We start from the raw sequence: 17,187 nt of genomic DNA on the forward strand, positions 1-17,187 counted from the left end.
AAGCCGTAGGAAGTGAAAACTCATCCATATCTCGCTGTAATTTCAATGAGAGCTTGGTTGAAAATCTGCCACCCCCAGAAAAAATCCAAACAGAAAGTGGAACTTCTCAGGTTTTTGCCTGCCATATGAGTTCTGTTATACTCACAGACATAATTCAAACAGTTTTAGAAACTTCAGAGTGTTTTCTATCCAATACTAACAATATTATGCATATATTAGCAACTATGACATAGGAGCAGGCCGTTTACTCTGGGCACCTCTGTGCACCTTTCATCCAAGCTACTCAATACTGCCCCTTCAGCCATAAGAAGTTAATTTGTGGAATTTCTTTCCTTCTTAATGAATTTGAGCCAATCAGTTGTGTTGTGACAAGGCAGGTTTGGAAAACAGAAGATAGCCCTATTTGGTAAAAAAACAAGTCCATATTATGGCAAGAACAGCTCAAATAAGCAAAGAGAAACAACAGTCCATCATTACTTTAAGACATGAAGGTCAGTCAATCCGGAAAATTTGAAGAACTTTCAGAGTTTCTTCAAGTGCAGTCGCAAAAACCATCAAGCGCTATGGTGAAACTGGTTCTCATGAGGACCGCCACAGGAAAGGAGGACCCAGACTTACCTCTGTTGCAGAGGATAAGTTCATTAGAGTTAACTGCACCTCAGATTGCAGCCCAAATAAATGCTTCACAGAGCTCAAGTAACAGACACATCTTAACATCAACTGTTCAGATTGAGACTGCGTGAATCAGGCCTTCATGGTCGAATTGCTACAAAGAAACCAATACTAAAGGACACTAATAAGAAGAAGATACTTGCTTGGGCCAAGAAACACAAGCAATGGACATTAGACAGGTGGAAATCTGTCCTTTGATCTGATTAGTCCAGATTTGAGATTTTTGGTTCCAATCGCTGTGTCTTTGTGAGACGCAGACTAGGTGAACGGATGATCTCCGCATGTGTGGTTCCCACCGTGAAGCATGGAGGAGGTGTGACGGTGTGGGGGTGCTTTGCTGGTGACACTGTCTGTGCTGTATTTAGAATTCAAGGCACACTTTACCAGCATGGCTACTACAGCATTCTGCAGCGATACGCCATCCCATCTGGTTTGCGCTTAGTGGGACTGCCATTTCTTTTTCAACAGGACAATGACCCAAAACACACCTCCAGGCTGTGTAGAGGCTATTTGACCAAGAAGGAGAGTGACGGTGCTGCATCAGATGACCTGGCCTCCACAATCCCCTGACCTCAACCCAATTGAGATGGTTTGGGATGAGTTGGACCGCAGAGTGAAGGAAAAGCAACCAGCAAGTGTTCAGCATATGTGGGAACTCCTTCAAGACTGTTGGAAAAGCATTCCTCATGAAGCTGATTGAGAGAATGCTAAGAGTGTGCAAATCTGTCAACGAAGCAAAAGGTGGCTGCTTTGAAGAATCTAAAATCTAAAATCTATTTTGATTTGTTTAATTAACACTTTTTTGGTTACAACATGATTCCATATGTGTTATTTCATAGTTTTGATGTCTTCACTATTATTCTACAATGTAGAAAATAGTAAAAATAAAGAAAAACCCTTGAATGAGTAGGTGTGTCCAAACTTTTGACTGGTACTGTATAGTGTATCATGAATATTTAAAATATTTTCACTGAGGTAAACATGTCAATATGACAAACAATGGACAGCAAATATCTAATAAAAAGTAACTTATTCTGGTATATTTTAATCTATCATATTTCTATTTTTCCATATCCACAAACTGTCAGCTTACTAAACACATAGCTGTTGGGGAGGCTTTGCTCATAGGGAATAGGGCTTAATGGTTATCCCCACAGCCCCTGGAGCTGCCACAAATGGAGGCAGCAAGTGACACATTGTAGGTGTTGGTGTTGACAGCACGTTGCCTGTGGGATTGCACCAGAGGCCAGCGTCGCTAGCAGGTGTGCGATGTTTGACAGATAATAGTAGATAAACTCATGCCCAAACAGAAGTTAACCCGCTGAGGGACAAGCGGTACATGAGGAGGAACTGTGCCTTTAGCCATCCAGCAAGATCCTGAAGCCAAACCTACAAGTCAAAGACACTCAGGGTCATCTCCCCTCACAAACACCTTCTCAACATCAGTTTGAATGCCTATAATTGGAGCTCAAAATGTATTTCAAGCTAATGAGATATCACAGCAGAGTTGTTGAATTAAGTCCAAAGAACTAAGCCATGTTTTTGATTCTTGCTGTTTTCTTTTTCTAGAAATATGTATTCATAAAATACAATTCATTTGTGTATGCCACCCACAACTTAGAGGGGGGATCTAAGTTCTTGGGATTCAAAATGAAAACACGTTATTTGCAATGGATACTCACATTTGTTTAACGGCTTGGTCGATTTTCAATCAGAGTAATAACACCATTTTGTGCCATACTATGTTTTGCACCCTGCTTCGTTTCACAGGGTAAAGTTGAGAATCAAAAGGTCCACAGTGAACCCCCCCCCCCCCCCCAAAAGAAGTAAAGAGACGGTACACCGAGTGTACAAACATTAGCGCAACCTACAAGACCATGGTACTTGCCTACGGAGCAAGAGGAACTGCCCCTTCCTACTTTCAGGCTATGCTCAAACCCTACAGCCTAACCCGAGTATGTTCTACCACCTCTGCTCTCTTGGCCCTCCCACCCCTACAGGAGGGCAGCTCCCACTCAGCCCAGTCAAAGTGCTTCTCTGTCTTGGCACCCCAATGGTGAACCAGCTTCCCCCTGAAGCTAGGACAGCAGAGTCCCTGCCCATCTTCCGAAAACATCTGAAACCCTACCTATTAAAAGAGTATCTTAAATAATCCCACAGCACCCTCCCTCGTACCCACTCCCCTCACCTCTCCCCCCCCAAATAAAATACATAAATTACCTTTTGTGAACTAACACTAGCACTTGACTCTTTTCCCACCTACTAGCACAGAGTTTGCTGATAGCTACTTCATTGAGGAAAAATGTACTTACTATGACTGAGATATGTGGTTCTCACACCTAGCTATTATAAGATGAATGCACTAACTGTAAGTTGCTCTGGATAAGAGTGATTGCTAACTGACAAAAATGGATGCTGGTGTTGTTTTCAAGCTCTGCCTGCAAGATATCACTGAGCGAGGCAGCCACAAACCATTTAGTACAATGAGATGGCGATTTGTTCTTGACGCTTCACAAAACATTTAGAACTGCTCTTTCCGTGACATAGACTGACCAGGTGAATCCAGGTGAAAGCTATGATCCCTTATTGATGTCACTTGTTAAATCCACTTCAATCAGTGTAGATGAAGGGGAGGAGACATGTTTTTAAGCCTTGAGACATGGATTGTGTATGTAAGACATTCAGAGGGTGAATGGGCAAGACAAACGTTTTATGTGCCGTTAAACAGGGTATGGTAGTAGGTGCCAGGCGGCAGTTTGAGTGTGTCAAGAACTGCAATGCTGCTGGGTTTTTCACGCTCAACAGTTTCCCGCGTGTACCAAGAATGGTCCACCACCCAAAAGACAACCAGCCAACTTGACACAACTGTGGGAAGCATTGGAGTCAACATGGGCCAGCATCCCTGTGGAACGCTTTCGACATCTTGTAGAGTCTGTGCCCTGACGAATTGAGGCTGTTCTGAGGGCAAAAGGGGGTGCAACGCAATATTAAGGTGTTCCTAATGTTTTGTTCACTCAGTGTACATTTCACAACAGATAGAAGGGCCCCTTCAAAATGAGCAAACGGAGCAAGATTCCCTTTTGATTGTGACACAGTGGAGTTGCATCAAGCATCTCCTTTCACATCCAGAAAATGGAGGCAAGTTAATATGACACAGTGAAAACACAGCTCATCTTGAGCTGTTAGAACATGTAAATGTCTGAGGTGAAAGGGAACATGGAGACATGATCTGATAACCAAGTGCTGCGTGGCAGATACATCCTGACAGCTAGCTGCTCCTTATTGAGCCAACACAGGACGCCACCGGGAAGTAAGAGAATGACAAAAGGCTGCTGAAGTAAACATGCAAACAAGGCTGCCTAGCCAACAGGTTACCATATCAACACTGTACCTGAGCAGATTGCAGAGCAGAGACTGCTGCTGTTCAATGGGTGCTATGGTTTTTGCACTGGCTCTGAGAAACAGACAACTCCACACACACACACCAGCCCCCACCAACTCAATCCACACAGCACAGACACCACGGCATCAAACTCTATTATACACTTCCTTACTGGAGATACAAAAGGCACCCAGGAACAAAAATCCAATCTTTTTTTTCTATACGGATTTGCTACACAGCAGTGCTCAACAACAGTGGTGGCTCTGATGACAAAGAAATAATCACAGCTGTCTTCCCTGTTGGAGAAAGAGGCTGTGAAAATGTTGTTTACGTTTTCCAACATGCCAAACACGAAACCCATGGCTGATTATGTGAAGAGTGTGTGAAATTGTTGTATTTGCAAGGCAGGGGATATTGACTCTAGGCATAAGTAGTCAAAAAGCATGTGGGTAGGCAAGATACATGTTTTTAAAGATTCAATGCAGCTGTTTGTATCTGGATATCAAATCATTTCTGGGTAACAATTATGTACCTTACTGTGATTATTTTCAATTAACATTGTCAAAAAAAAACAAAAAGAGCTTCTTAGCAAAGGGTAATTTCTCAAGCAAGAATTTAGCTAGGACTGTCTTGGAGTGGTCTGAGTGTAGAGGGAGAAACTGAACATTTGCAGTTATTGGCAGAGAAGTTTTGAACTCTTTCTTATTGGTCTATTAACTAATTTACCACATGGTGATGTCACCATGGAAGGCCAAAACTCCATCCAACCAAAACAGGCTGAAATTTCAGGCAGTCTTGTCAAACAACTGTTACACTAAAAGGGCATTATCATAATTTTCACAACTTCACAGTATTATTCCAACCTCATATTGTGGAAATATATATATAAACACAGGAAAATCATGTGTTTGACTGCACTGGGCCTTTAAATACTGGTTTAGGGATGCATATTTTCTAAATATTTTTCCCTATTGTGCCCCCCTACTCCCTAGCCCCCTCATATGTGCCTGCTGAATTATCACACTCATTCTCAATTCATCAGCTTGCTTTTTTAGCCACGCTTCTGAGAAGGTTTCGAAAAAATCTACTGGAAAATAGTCAATATAAGGCGGCCAGAGAAGAGAGATCCCCCCTCCCTCATCTGCTCATCCCTCTCTTTGTTTGTGTTGTATAAGTCCCCTATAATGAAGTGCAGGAAGATAAAATATGCAAATTCACAGAGAAAGAATATAAATAGGGCAATATTAGGAAGTGTTGTTTTCACAGCTGCTTGATTATACAAAGCCCTGATAGTGTTTTATAAATAATGTCCCTCTCTCTCTCAGCAAGGCGCCAAGTCCTTGTGCTCCATTAAAGACACATCTCTCCGCTCCAGCCCAGCTCCAGCTTCAGAGCCCAGGTATTGAGTGCAGGCCTGTGCAGCTGTCCTGCTGCCCTGCTGGCTGGAGCCCCAGTCTCATCCACACACAGAGTCGAGGCCTGGCCTGGGGAGCATAGCCAGTAGCCAGGCTCTGGGCCTCTCTCCAGTGTCTATCACACCAGCAGACTTACCCAGCATGGCACCATGAAAAGCATCCCTCTGCCACATGGGACAGAAAGCAAAAAAAATACGTGCAGACCTCAGACCTCAGCCTCTCAGACCTCTGGCATGAAATACTGCGATGCCAGTTGAAATACAAATGCACAAATGGGCTCTTTCAGTTTCAGCTTTTCACAAGGAATGAATGGCTTTCTGTATAGGCCTACATCTAGTCTACTCCAGACTCCAATTCTCTAACTTGGAGTGGCATGTGTTTGAAAAACAGAGATACACATTTTGAAAAATATTGTGGTATATATGTAAATGAAAACTGAAGGACAATAGAACATTGGGCAAAACATATTGACTGTCACATCATGCATAAGACGTGTGACGGAACCTGTCAATATCTCTCCCCACAAACAGCCCACCTTACCTCGGGCTAATTTGTTTGTGAGGCCTTTGTTTTGATCGAGGCATGCGTGGTAATTGTGAGATAGAGATAAATGAAGAGGAACTGAAAGGTATTGAGCGTTAGAGAGAGAGAGAGAGAGAGAGAGCTATATAGTATCTGAGGCCCTCTTTACTATCAGAGCCCAGAGCGAGTGGAGTCCCACAGCCCTAGAGACCGTGAAGACAGAGACTGAAGAGAAATGACCACACCATTAGAGATCTGAAGGTTGCCTATTATCTTTCTGCTGCTCCGATGCCTCGCACATCTATCCAAAGCTCATGAATGTAATTGACCTTTTTTACACCCTGTAATGCACAGAGCATACGAGGGAAAAGGGGACTAAACACCATCAAGCAAAGTTAATTTAGATCAACACACTATTGTAAGATGTCCACAGAAATGGAAAGGGCATTCAGATCAATAGATTGACAATAGAATGTCTGCACCCAATCTTTCTATTGTGAACACCCGAAGCCTCTTCCCCCAGCATTTGTGTGAATAAAGGTTTCTGGATGTACAGTGTGTATTTTGGTCAGAGACTGCTAGATACTGCAGGTGTTTAGTTCAGCACCTTTCCTCTTTTCCTGTGCACACCACTGTGTGTGTGTGTGTACGATTGTGGTGGAACAATGGCCAGGGCTAATCATTATTTAGTTGTGGAGGGCCTGGAAAGGTCAGCAGTCTTAAATGTCAGACTTCAATAGAGCCAGATGCGCAATGCTCCGCTCAAGTGTCCAATTAAATAGGGAATACCGAGGTTGTGGGTGAAATGCACTTCAGATAGAGGGGCTAATGAGGGCCCCTGGATGGAAGCAGGGGCTGGGGTGGCTGATGCTGATCTACGAAGCATCCTGGAGCCCTCCTACATACACCATCTCTCAATGTGCTGCATGGGGGCCTCTCCTCTGCACCTCTCTCAGACCCCCACACCCACGGCCGTAGCCCCCACTTAGTATTATTAGTGTCCTCACACCCCCTGCACCGTCTGCAGCCCCGCGTCCCGACTGCACGTAAAAGAAAGAGGAGAGATGGGTTGGAGAGAGGACAGAAAGGGAGGGCGAGAAAATATAGGGGAGGTGGAGAGAGGATAAAGAAGAGAGAGGTGACAGGAAAAGAGTCTCTTTTATTCTTGAGGCAGAAGAGGAGAGAGTGTCTTCCTGTTGTTGCCTCTACCAGCCTCATTCATCTAAAAGCACAGGCTGTTTTCCATACAACGGGCATAATAACCTTCTCACAGATTGCCAGCGCCCAGTGAAGTGCCACAAGTGGGGGGAAGTGAGCAATGCTTTATTTCATTTGATTCCTTATTGTTCACCGACTGTAAATTGTGGCACAGTGCACCATACAATATGTCTGACAGGAATACAGTACAGCAGTATAGTCAGATAATACAAACTGAATAAAATGCAAAACCAGGAAAATAACCAAACTGGCCAGTGCATTGAGCAGAAGGGTTGTCACTTAAAAAAGAGACAAAGAACCTGATTTGAGGTACAACGCTAAATGTTTCCCTCTCTCTCTTTCTGCGTGTCTGGTTGCCCTTTCCAGAGTTGTCAAGGTCAGATATATTATTGTCTGGGCTCAGGAAACAAATGCAAAATAAATCAGGGGAAATTAGCAGGCTCCACGTGTCTCACATAAACATTATTTTAATCAAAGCATATTAGACCATCCAGATCCTTTAGACATATGGGCACTGTATCCTTTCTGGCGTACCCATCTGTTTCCTCTTGCCATCTCTGCAATTTGCTCCATCACCCAGCTGCTTTTCCAAGACATTGAGTTCCCCTTCCCGAGCAAAGACTCTTTACAGCAGCACCAGTCCAACTGGGGAGCTCCAGATCACAAAACACATTGCAGCTCCGCTAAGCGTCACACACATGCTGTTTCATAATACCATATAATATGAAAATAATGGACAGGAGCTACGCTCATCAAATCAAATTAAACAAAAATAAACATAATAGATATTTTGATGTCTTCATTCACATTGCTATATCATTGTGCAGACATTTTCAAAGTGTAAAGTGAATGTGAGTGTGCGGTATCAGTGTGGTATAATTATGACACCAGGTTGTCTGGTAACTGATCCTGTACTGCTGAATTATCCAGTCAACTTTTATCCCTACATGTGTACTGTTTGCTAGTAGTGACTATCATCTCTGAGAACAGAGGTTGTTTTTGTCCAGTGTCTACACTCACTCACATCCCATCAGCATCAGTACAGTTAGTTAGTAGTGGGCACTCACCAGTGCTGGTGATGGTTAGGAGATCTAGACGTCGCTGTTGCTGTAAGGAAAATAAAAATAGAAGCATGGTCAGAGATATTCAAAAGGGCTTAGGGCGAAAATGTCAACTTAAAATCTCTCCAAAAGAAATAACATGTCATATTACTATCACGTCATCCTTTTGCAGATCAGAGTACATCTACATTTTAGTCATTTAGCAGACGCTCTTATACAGAGCGACTTACAGGAGGAATTAGGGTTAAATGCGTTGCTCAAGGGCACATCGTCAGATTCCACTCCAAGTCGGCTTGGGAATTCGAACCAGCAACTTTTCAGTTACTGGCCCAACACGCTTACCCGCTAGGGTACCTGCTGCCCCAGACTATGCGTAATATGTAAATGAGGTGTGAAACTAATATATAAGACTGGAAAAGCACAAGATGGCACAGTATATCTCAGCCTTAAAAAGATCGGTATCAGTTTATTATTTTTGCACAAAGCAACAACATTTGTTCTCTGTGTTGTCTCTATTACAGCCAGCAGGAATGTGTCTTCTTTCTCCACTCATGCTAAAGACTGTGTGACAGAGTGTGTTTGAGAAAGACTGTGTGACGGAGTGTGTTTGAGAGAGTGCCCAATTTTACACTTCATGTCTCTAGTTTGGAGAGGGGGGCTGGAAGAGTTGCTATTTCCCCACTCTCTTAAACCCTCTGCCAAGGCTGCAGGCTCCTGAGTACTGCATTAATCAACACCTTCTCCCTCTCTTACACTGTGTGTCCCTAAGGAACCAGCTCATGTGCGTACATGTGTGTGTTTATTCGTGTATGTGTATTCCACCGATGCTGCATATTTTTTGGGCGTTTCCCAATGGAAGGCTGATGATATTGCAGGTTCACCTGCTGCGTCACAGACTATAATCGATGTGAGTGCAATCAGGAGGTTGAAGCCCAATCCATTAGGATTCAAGAATCTTAATGTAAAAATCCTCTCTGATACTCTAACTGCTCTTAACACATTGCAGATGAGTGAGTGTTGTGGAGTAGAGAGAGCAGGAAGCACAGAGTGGTAGACTAGGCAGCAGAGGTCACTGTGACAGCATGAGAGCAACTAGCCCCAATAAAGCACCTGTATAGGCTGTTGACTCACCATTAGTTGATATGGAACCCCCACACTAATCAATATAATTTACATGTACATGTAGGTCATTTAGCAGAGACACTTAGCCAGTGCATTCAACTAAGGTAGGTAAGACAACCACATATCACAGTCGCCTAATGCATTATTGAAATTATTACATCACATTCAAAGTTTATGTTTTTGGCCATTGATTGACTTCTTTCTTAAAGGTCTTTTGAAATGATTCTACCATCCACTCAATTTATAAATGACCTCTCTGATTTTGTTTTGACCAATAGGCACTGGTATTCAAGCAGAATTCTTATTTAGACCTTTGTACCGCCCTCTAGTGGTACTCTGTTATTCTGCAAGTGAAAGTGTGAAGAGCGAAAAACCATAGAAAGAGAATGAAAACAATGCTTCTCTATTGTCAAAATACACTCTCTTTGGGAAAGTAAGGCTGGCTGGGTGATTAAAATCAGTGGAGTATGTCCAAGTTATTAAAATCAAAGTTCCCCTCAAAACATTCGACACAGCACATTCAAACAGACCTCTACAGCATTCAGAGAGCATTGTGTACATGAAGACATTTCCCTTGTACAAACGAATTAATACCATTCCATCAAAATTTCACATGACAATTCATTCTGGTGTTGCCTGAATACTCAGTTTTGTGAAATAAAGGGATTGGAAATCATATGCATACAGGTGTGAACGCCCATTCATGATATCTCTAAATAAAATAACATTGATCTGACATATACAGTACCAGTCAAAGGTTTGGACAGACCTACTCATTCAAGGATTTTTCTTTATTTTTCTTACTATTTTCTACATTGTAGAATAATAGTGAAGACATCACAACTATGAAATAACACATATGGAATCATGTAGTAACCAAAAAAGTGTTAAACAAATCAAAATATATGTTATATTTGAGATTCTTCATAGTAGCCACCTTTTGCCTTGATGACAGCTTTGCACACTCTAGGCATTCTCTCAACCAGCTTCACCTGGAATGCTTTTCCAACAGTCTTGAAGAAGTTCCCACATATGCTGAGCACTTGTTGGCTGCTTTTCCTTCACTCTGTGGTCCAACTCATTCCAAACCAACTCAATTGGGTTGAGGTTGGGTGATTGTGGAGGCCAGGTCATCTGATGAAGCACCATCACTCTCCTTCTTGGTCAAATAGCCTCTACACAGCCTGGAGGTGTGTTTTAGGTCATTGTGCTATTGAAAAACAAATGATAGTCCCACTAAGCGAAAACCAGATGGGATGGCATATCACTGCAGAATGCTGTGGTAGCCATGCGGGTTAAGTGTGCCTTGAATTCTAAAGAAATCACTGACAGTTTCACCAGCAAAGCACCCCACCTCCTCCTCCATGCTTCACGGTGAGAACCACACATGTGGAGATCGTCCACTCACCTACTCTGCGTCTCACAAAGACACGGCGGTTGGAACCAAAAATCTAACATTTGAACTCATTAGACCAAAGGACAGATTTCCACAGGTCTAATGTCCACTGCTCCTGTTTCTTGGCCCAAGCAAGTCTCTTCTTATTATTGTGGTCTTTAGTACTGGTTTCTTTGCAGCAAATCGACCATGAAGGCCTGATTCACACAGTCTCCTCTGAACAGTTGATGTTGAGATGTGTCTGTTACTTGAACTCTGTGAAGCATTTATTTGGGCTGCAATTTCTAAGGTTGGTAACTCTAATGAACTTATCCTCTGCAGCAGAGGTAACTCTGGATTTTCCTTTTCCTGTGGCGGTTCTCATGAGAGCCAGTTGCATCATAGCGCTTGATGGGTTTTGCGACTGCACTTGAATAAACCTACAAAGTTCTTGAAATTCTACACATTGACTGACCATGTCATAAAGTAATGATGGACTGTCATTTCTCTTTGCTTATTTGAGCTGTTCTTGCCATAATATGGACTTGGTATTTACCTTGTCACAACACAACTGATTGGGTCAAATGAAATAAGAAGGAAAGAAATTCCACAAATTAACTTTTAACAAGGCACACCTGTTCATTTAAATGCACTCCAGGTGACTACCTCATGAAGCTGTTTGAGAGAATGCCAAGAGTGTGCAAAGCTGTCATCAAGACAAAGGTTGGCTACTTTGAAGAATCTCAAATATAAAATATATTTTGATTTGTATAACATTTTTTTGGTTACTACATGATTCCAAATGTGTTTTTTCATAGTTTTGATGTCTTCACTATTACACCAAACTGGAAGTCTTCAGACTAGCTTGGAAAGACAGTACTGTGCATCGAAGAGCCCTCAATGCTGCTCGATCATCCTATCTTTCCAACTTAATTGAGGAAAATAAGAACAATCCAAAATGTATTTTTGATACTGTCGCAAAGCTAACTAAAAAGCAGCATTCCCCAAGAGAGGATGGCTTTCACTTCAGCAATAATAAACTTCTATGAGGAAAAGATCATGATCATTAGAAAGCAAATTACGGACTTCTCTTTAAATCTGCGTATTCCTCCAAAGCTCAGCTGTCTTTAGTCTGCACAATTCTGTCAGGACCTAGGATCAGGGGAGACACTCAAGTGTTTTAGTACTATATCTCTTGACACAATGATGAAAATAATCATGGCCTCTAAACCTTCAAGCTGCATACTGGACCCTATTTCAACTAAACTACTGAAAGAGCTGCTTCCTGTGCTTGGCCCTCCTATGTTGAACATAATAAACGTCTCTCTATCCACCGGATGTGTACCAAACTCACTAAAAGTGGCAGTAATAAAGCCTCTCTTGAAAAAGTCAAACCTTGAGCCAGAAAATATAAAAAACTATCGGCCTATATCGAATCTCCCATTCCTCTCCAACATTTTAGAAAAAGCTGTTGTGCAGCAACTCACTGCCTTCCTGAAGACAAAACAATGTATACGAAATGTTTCAGTCTGGTTTTAGACCCCATCATAGCACTGAGACTGCACTTGTAAAGGTGGTAAATGACCTTTTAATGGTATCAGGGCTGATTTCAAGGTTTCACTGCTAATCTACAAAGCATTACATGGGCTTGCTCCTACCTATCTTTCCGATTAAGTCCTGCCATACGCTACGGTCACAAGACGCAGGCCTCCTAATTGTCCCTAGAATTTCTAAGCAAACAGCTGGAGGCAGGGCTTTCTCCTATAGAGCTCCATTTTTATGGAATGGTCTGCCTACCCATGTGAGAGACGCAGACTTGGTCTCAACCTTTAAGTCTTTATTGAAGACTCATCTCTTCAGTGGGTCCTATGATTGAGTGTAGTCTGGCCCAGGAGTGTGAAGGTGAACGGAAAGGCACTGGAGCAACGAACCGCCCTTGCTGTCTCTGCCTGGCCGGTTCCCCTCTCTCCACTGGGATTCTCTGCCTCTAACCCTATTACAGGGGCTGAGCCACTGGCCTACTGGTGCTCTTCCATGCCGTCCCTAGGAGGGGTGCGTCACTTGAGTGGGTTGAGTCACTGACGTGGTCTTACTGTCTGGGTTGGCGCCCCCCCTGGGTTGTGCTGTGGTGGAGATCTTTGTGGGCTATACTCGGCCTTGTCTCAGGATGGTAAGTTGGTGGTTGAAGATATCCCTCTAGTGGTGTGGGGGCTGTGCTTTGGCAAAGTGGGTGGGGTTATATCCTGCCTGTTTGGCCCTGTCTGGGGGTATCATCGGATGGGGCCACAGTGTCTCCTGACCCCTCCTGTCTCAGCCTCCAGTATTTATGCTGCAGTAGTTTATGTGTCGGGGGGCTAGGGTTAGTCTGTTATATCTGGAGTATTTCTCGTCTTATCCGGTGTCCTGTGTGAATTTAAGTACGCTCTCTCTAATTCTCTCTCTCTTTCTCTCTTTCTTTCTTTCTTTCTTTCTCTCTCTCAGAGGAACTGAGCCCTAGGACCATGCCTCAGGACTACCTGGCATGATGACTACTTGGTGTCCCCAGTCCACCTGGCCGTGCTGCTGCTCCAGTTTCAACTGTTCTGCCTGCGGCTATGGAACCCTAACCTGTTCACCGGACGTGCTACCTGTCCCAGACTTGCTGTTTTCAACTCTCCAGAGACAGCAGGAGCGGTAGAGATACTCTCAATGACCGGCTATGAAAAGCCAACTGACATTTACTCCTGAGGTGCTGACCTGTTGCACCCTCGACAACTACTGTGATTATTATTATTTGACCATGCTGGTCATTTATGAACATTTGTACATCTTGGCCATGTTCTGTTATAATCTCCACCCGGCACAGCCAGAAGAGAACTGGCCACCCCTCATAGCCTGGTTCCTCTCTAGGTTTCTTCCTAGGTTTTGGCCTTTCTATGGAGTTTTTCCTAGCCACCGTGCTTCTACACCTGCATTGCTTGCTGTTTGGGTCTGTACAGCACTTTGAGATATCAGCTGATGTAAGAAGGGCTATATAAATACATTTGATTTGATTTGATATTCTAGAATGTAGAAAATAGAAAATAGTAAAAAATAAAGAAAAACCCTTGAATGAGTAGGTGTGTCCAAACTTTTGACTGGTACTGTACGTCCCTCTAACCAGCCAGTCCATGACACAGGGCTACTGTGTGCCACTGGCCAGCCTGGAGAGGAGTGGAGGAGGATTTGCCATACTGTGTTTCAGCCTGGCCCAATCCTGTACCATGACGCTGCTTATCCTGAGATAATTAATCTACAGTGAATTAGAGTATTACAGCACACTAACACTGCATGCCTCACTCTCTCATTGTCACTCCTTACATGGATAAGGTGCTTAGTGTTTCCCAGGAAGAGGGAGAGAGAGAGAGAGAGAGAGAGAGAGGAATCACATTAGGAAAGGCAATCCTGGGCAGAAAATAGGATTGTATTAATCTTTATCAAACTCAGCCAAGAGCTGTGGAATCACACCACCCAATACACACTTGGCCAGCCCAGCCACCATGTAGAGTGGGTGTCCAGTGCCCCCAGGCTGTCACAGGGCTTAACCAGGGCCTGATATAGAATGATACTGTGTCAGTGTGCGTGTGTGTCTGTGCTTGTGTGTGTGTATGTAGCATAATGGGGATGTGTGAAACTTACTCCTTAGCCTGAAATGTCTCCACCTGTGCCAGCGAATAGTTAGCTTTTTGCATGGCGCCGACTGGAAGTTGCTTTAGGAGGGCGGTCACGTGTGCTAGCAAGGCAGAGGTCCTGAGTTCGCGCCAGGAATGGGCCGAATCTGGAGGATGTGGTACTCGCTAAACAAGCAGCGTGATGTATTTTATATGTACGTCAGGTTGACAGTGCTGATGATTCCCTGTGGCCCAGCCTGAGTCTAAACTTAGTGGGTGGAACAGGTTAAAGGGCTTTGAGGCTGGGAACCGACTGTAGGTTGCCAATGCACCTACCCAGCTGTCATGGTAACACCTAAACCCCCAGTGTTCATTCTAAAAGTACCAGTGTCACACTACAGCAAACAAACACAAGATCATGTTTAAAGGACTAAGAGGACATGCTCAGGACAGGTTGACATCGGTAAATTAGGATTGTCAGGATCAAATGAATGACTTTTGGAAGGAAAGTTTCAGTTGTCTGTTTTTATTTGCTGATGCTTATGGTGAATCCTGATCAACAAAACACAGTGAAATAAGCCAATCACTCAATCAAGCCAGTCTATAATTGTTTAACCAGTAGATGGAATAGAGTTTGTGGTATAGAGCCACAGGTTACAGAATGACGTTGCAAGTTGAAGTAACCTGTGGCTCTATACTACACACTCTATTCCATCTACTGGTTAAACAATTATAGACTGGCTTGATTGAGTGATTGGTTTATTTCACCCTGTTTTGTTGATCAGGATTCACCATAAGCATCAGCAAATAAAAACGGACATCTGAAACTTTCCTTCCAAAAGTCATTAATTTGATCTGTCTGATTCTCCCCCTGTCCAATGTAGGTGTAATGTAGTGCAGGTAAGGAACAGCACGGCTGTAATTAACAAAGCAGGCCTGCAGACAGGCGAGGAGGGGAGACACTCCCTCCACAGCAATAATCTAGGGAGAGACCGCAGCCGTTAGCAAAACCATTAATTTACTAAACCTAACTTTTATGACTAAATTAAATATTCATGCACAATCTACCAAAAACCCATTTGCAATATTTCCCCCAAATGTACTTTTCATATTTGCTGATGATTATCATGTGAGAGATCCATCCACCATTTTGTAGCTCATTTCAGATTCATGTAAGGTCAATATTATAATATTCACATCCCATCCCTTCCAAGTTATCAATTAAACTAAAATAGCACTGAAATGGTAAGGTTAAATTACAAGGAAATAATATTATGGAGGCAAATCTTGCAGGTACATCCACAGGGGGAGTAAATGCATGTAGCAATATCATCATCTGGTTATGGAACAGATGTCAGTTATTATTGACCCTGGTGGACCCTGTCCCTGTCCAGATGAGGTAAGGGAAATCAGCAGGGAGCTATTTAAACCGTCTGCTTCCGTACCTGCTCAGGTATTCATTGTCCTTGCTGATGTCCTCCAGGACCATTTCGTCTGACACCCGCTTACCAGGGTCAGGACTGGGAGAGGTGGAGGGAGACAGAGGGGGAGGGGGGCGAGTCAACTCTCTCTCTCTCTCTCTCTCTCTCTCCCCTGTCTCGCTCTCTCTCTCTCTCTCGCTCTCTCTCTAGGAGAACTTCCCCCCTACTGTGAGTCATCACCCTGCCTCCCCCCAACCTCTCCCCCATGCCCGTCACCCCACCCCCCAGTCTCTAGCCAGCTTGCCACATCATTACCACACCACAATATCAAGTTAAGGAAGCCTGTCTCTTACTCATCATCCAGAGGGAGAAACAGGAGTGAGGTAATAATGAGCTAATCATCTCCTGGGTTTTGCTTCACAGGTCAATTATGTATTTGTGAGTGCCTATAATATTACATGACTGAAAATATATTATTTAACACACTGGATATTCTGCAAGATGCTCTCCAATGATTTATGTATCATTGGTAATAAGTCATTTACATGCACAAAAGCTCACACAGAAAACATACTGGATTTTGCTTTATTTGCTCTGTATTACTATAGATGGGTTGGTTGTTTAGCAACAAAACTGATGTGTGCACAACTATGGGGCAAAATAGACTGGGTTGGCTTAGGCTGTTTACAACATGTAAACTAGATTTAGTCTATTGAAAACATAAATACATTTGCACAATAAGCACTTGTTGTCTCTGAAATACATCATTACAGTTATTGATTAGTTAGCTACTGAAATTTTTTCCATATTAGCATTGACATGCAATCAGTCAAATCACCTAAAAACAAGACATGGTATCAATAACAAGATACAACGAGCTGAAACGAGCCACCTTCGATTCCCCACAAGGCAGCTTCTTGGCATTGTTGCTAGCTATCTGACTGTTCAGAATCTTTTTTTGTGACATTGTCAGCCAACCTGTCTATTTTGTACAAAAAGGTGACATTTTTTCATCTCAGGTTTTTCCATATCTGTATATATTTTCATGAACATGGGACTGCCTTGTAGCTGCAGAGTAATCTAGAAATAGCTGTGGGGAATTTCTGTAATTTAAGAGTAATTTATATTAATCAACATTAATCATACAATTGTAAACTATGGTGTTCTTGATTGGTTTATTGTATTTCAGTGTGTGCACTTGTATTTAGAGCAGTGGTTCTTAACCTTGTTGGAGGTACTGAACCCCACCAGTTTCATATGCGCACTCACCGAACCCTTCTTAATTGGAAAAATAAAATATGATTTTTTCAAATTCAAAACATAGGTATATATTTTACTGGTGCACAAAATGAACCGTGCATCAACATCAA

General features: G+C 43.0%; 1 protein-coding gene across 3 annotated transcripts in view; it reads right to left on the reverse strand.

Annotated features, from left to right (window-relative positions):
• LOC139578450 (cytosolic carboxypeptidase 6-like) overlaps nucleotides 1-17,187 on the reverse strand; it is a 472,772-nt gene that overhangs the window by 121,530 nt on the left and 334,055 nt on the right. For all 3 annotated transcript variants that reach the window (XM_071406041.1, XM_071406040.1, XM_071406039.1), the window contains one exon: nucleotides 8,277-8,316. In XM_071406041.1, coding sequence (XP_071262142.1) covers nucleotides 8,277-8,316 — 40 coding nt within the window. The remainder of the gene's footprint in view (nucleotides 1-8,276; nucleotides 8,317-17,187) is intronic.

Source organism: Salvelinus alpinus, chromosome 6 (assembly GCF_045679555.1).
Source record: "Salvelinus alpinus chromosome 6, SLU_Salpinus.1, whole genome shotgun sequence".
Classification (NCBI taxonomy): domain Eukaryota; kingdom Metazoa; phylum Chordata; class Actinopteri; order Salmoniformes; family Salmonidae; genus Salvelinus; species Salvelinus alpinus.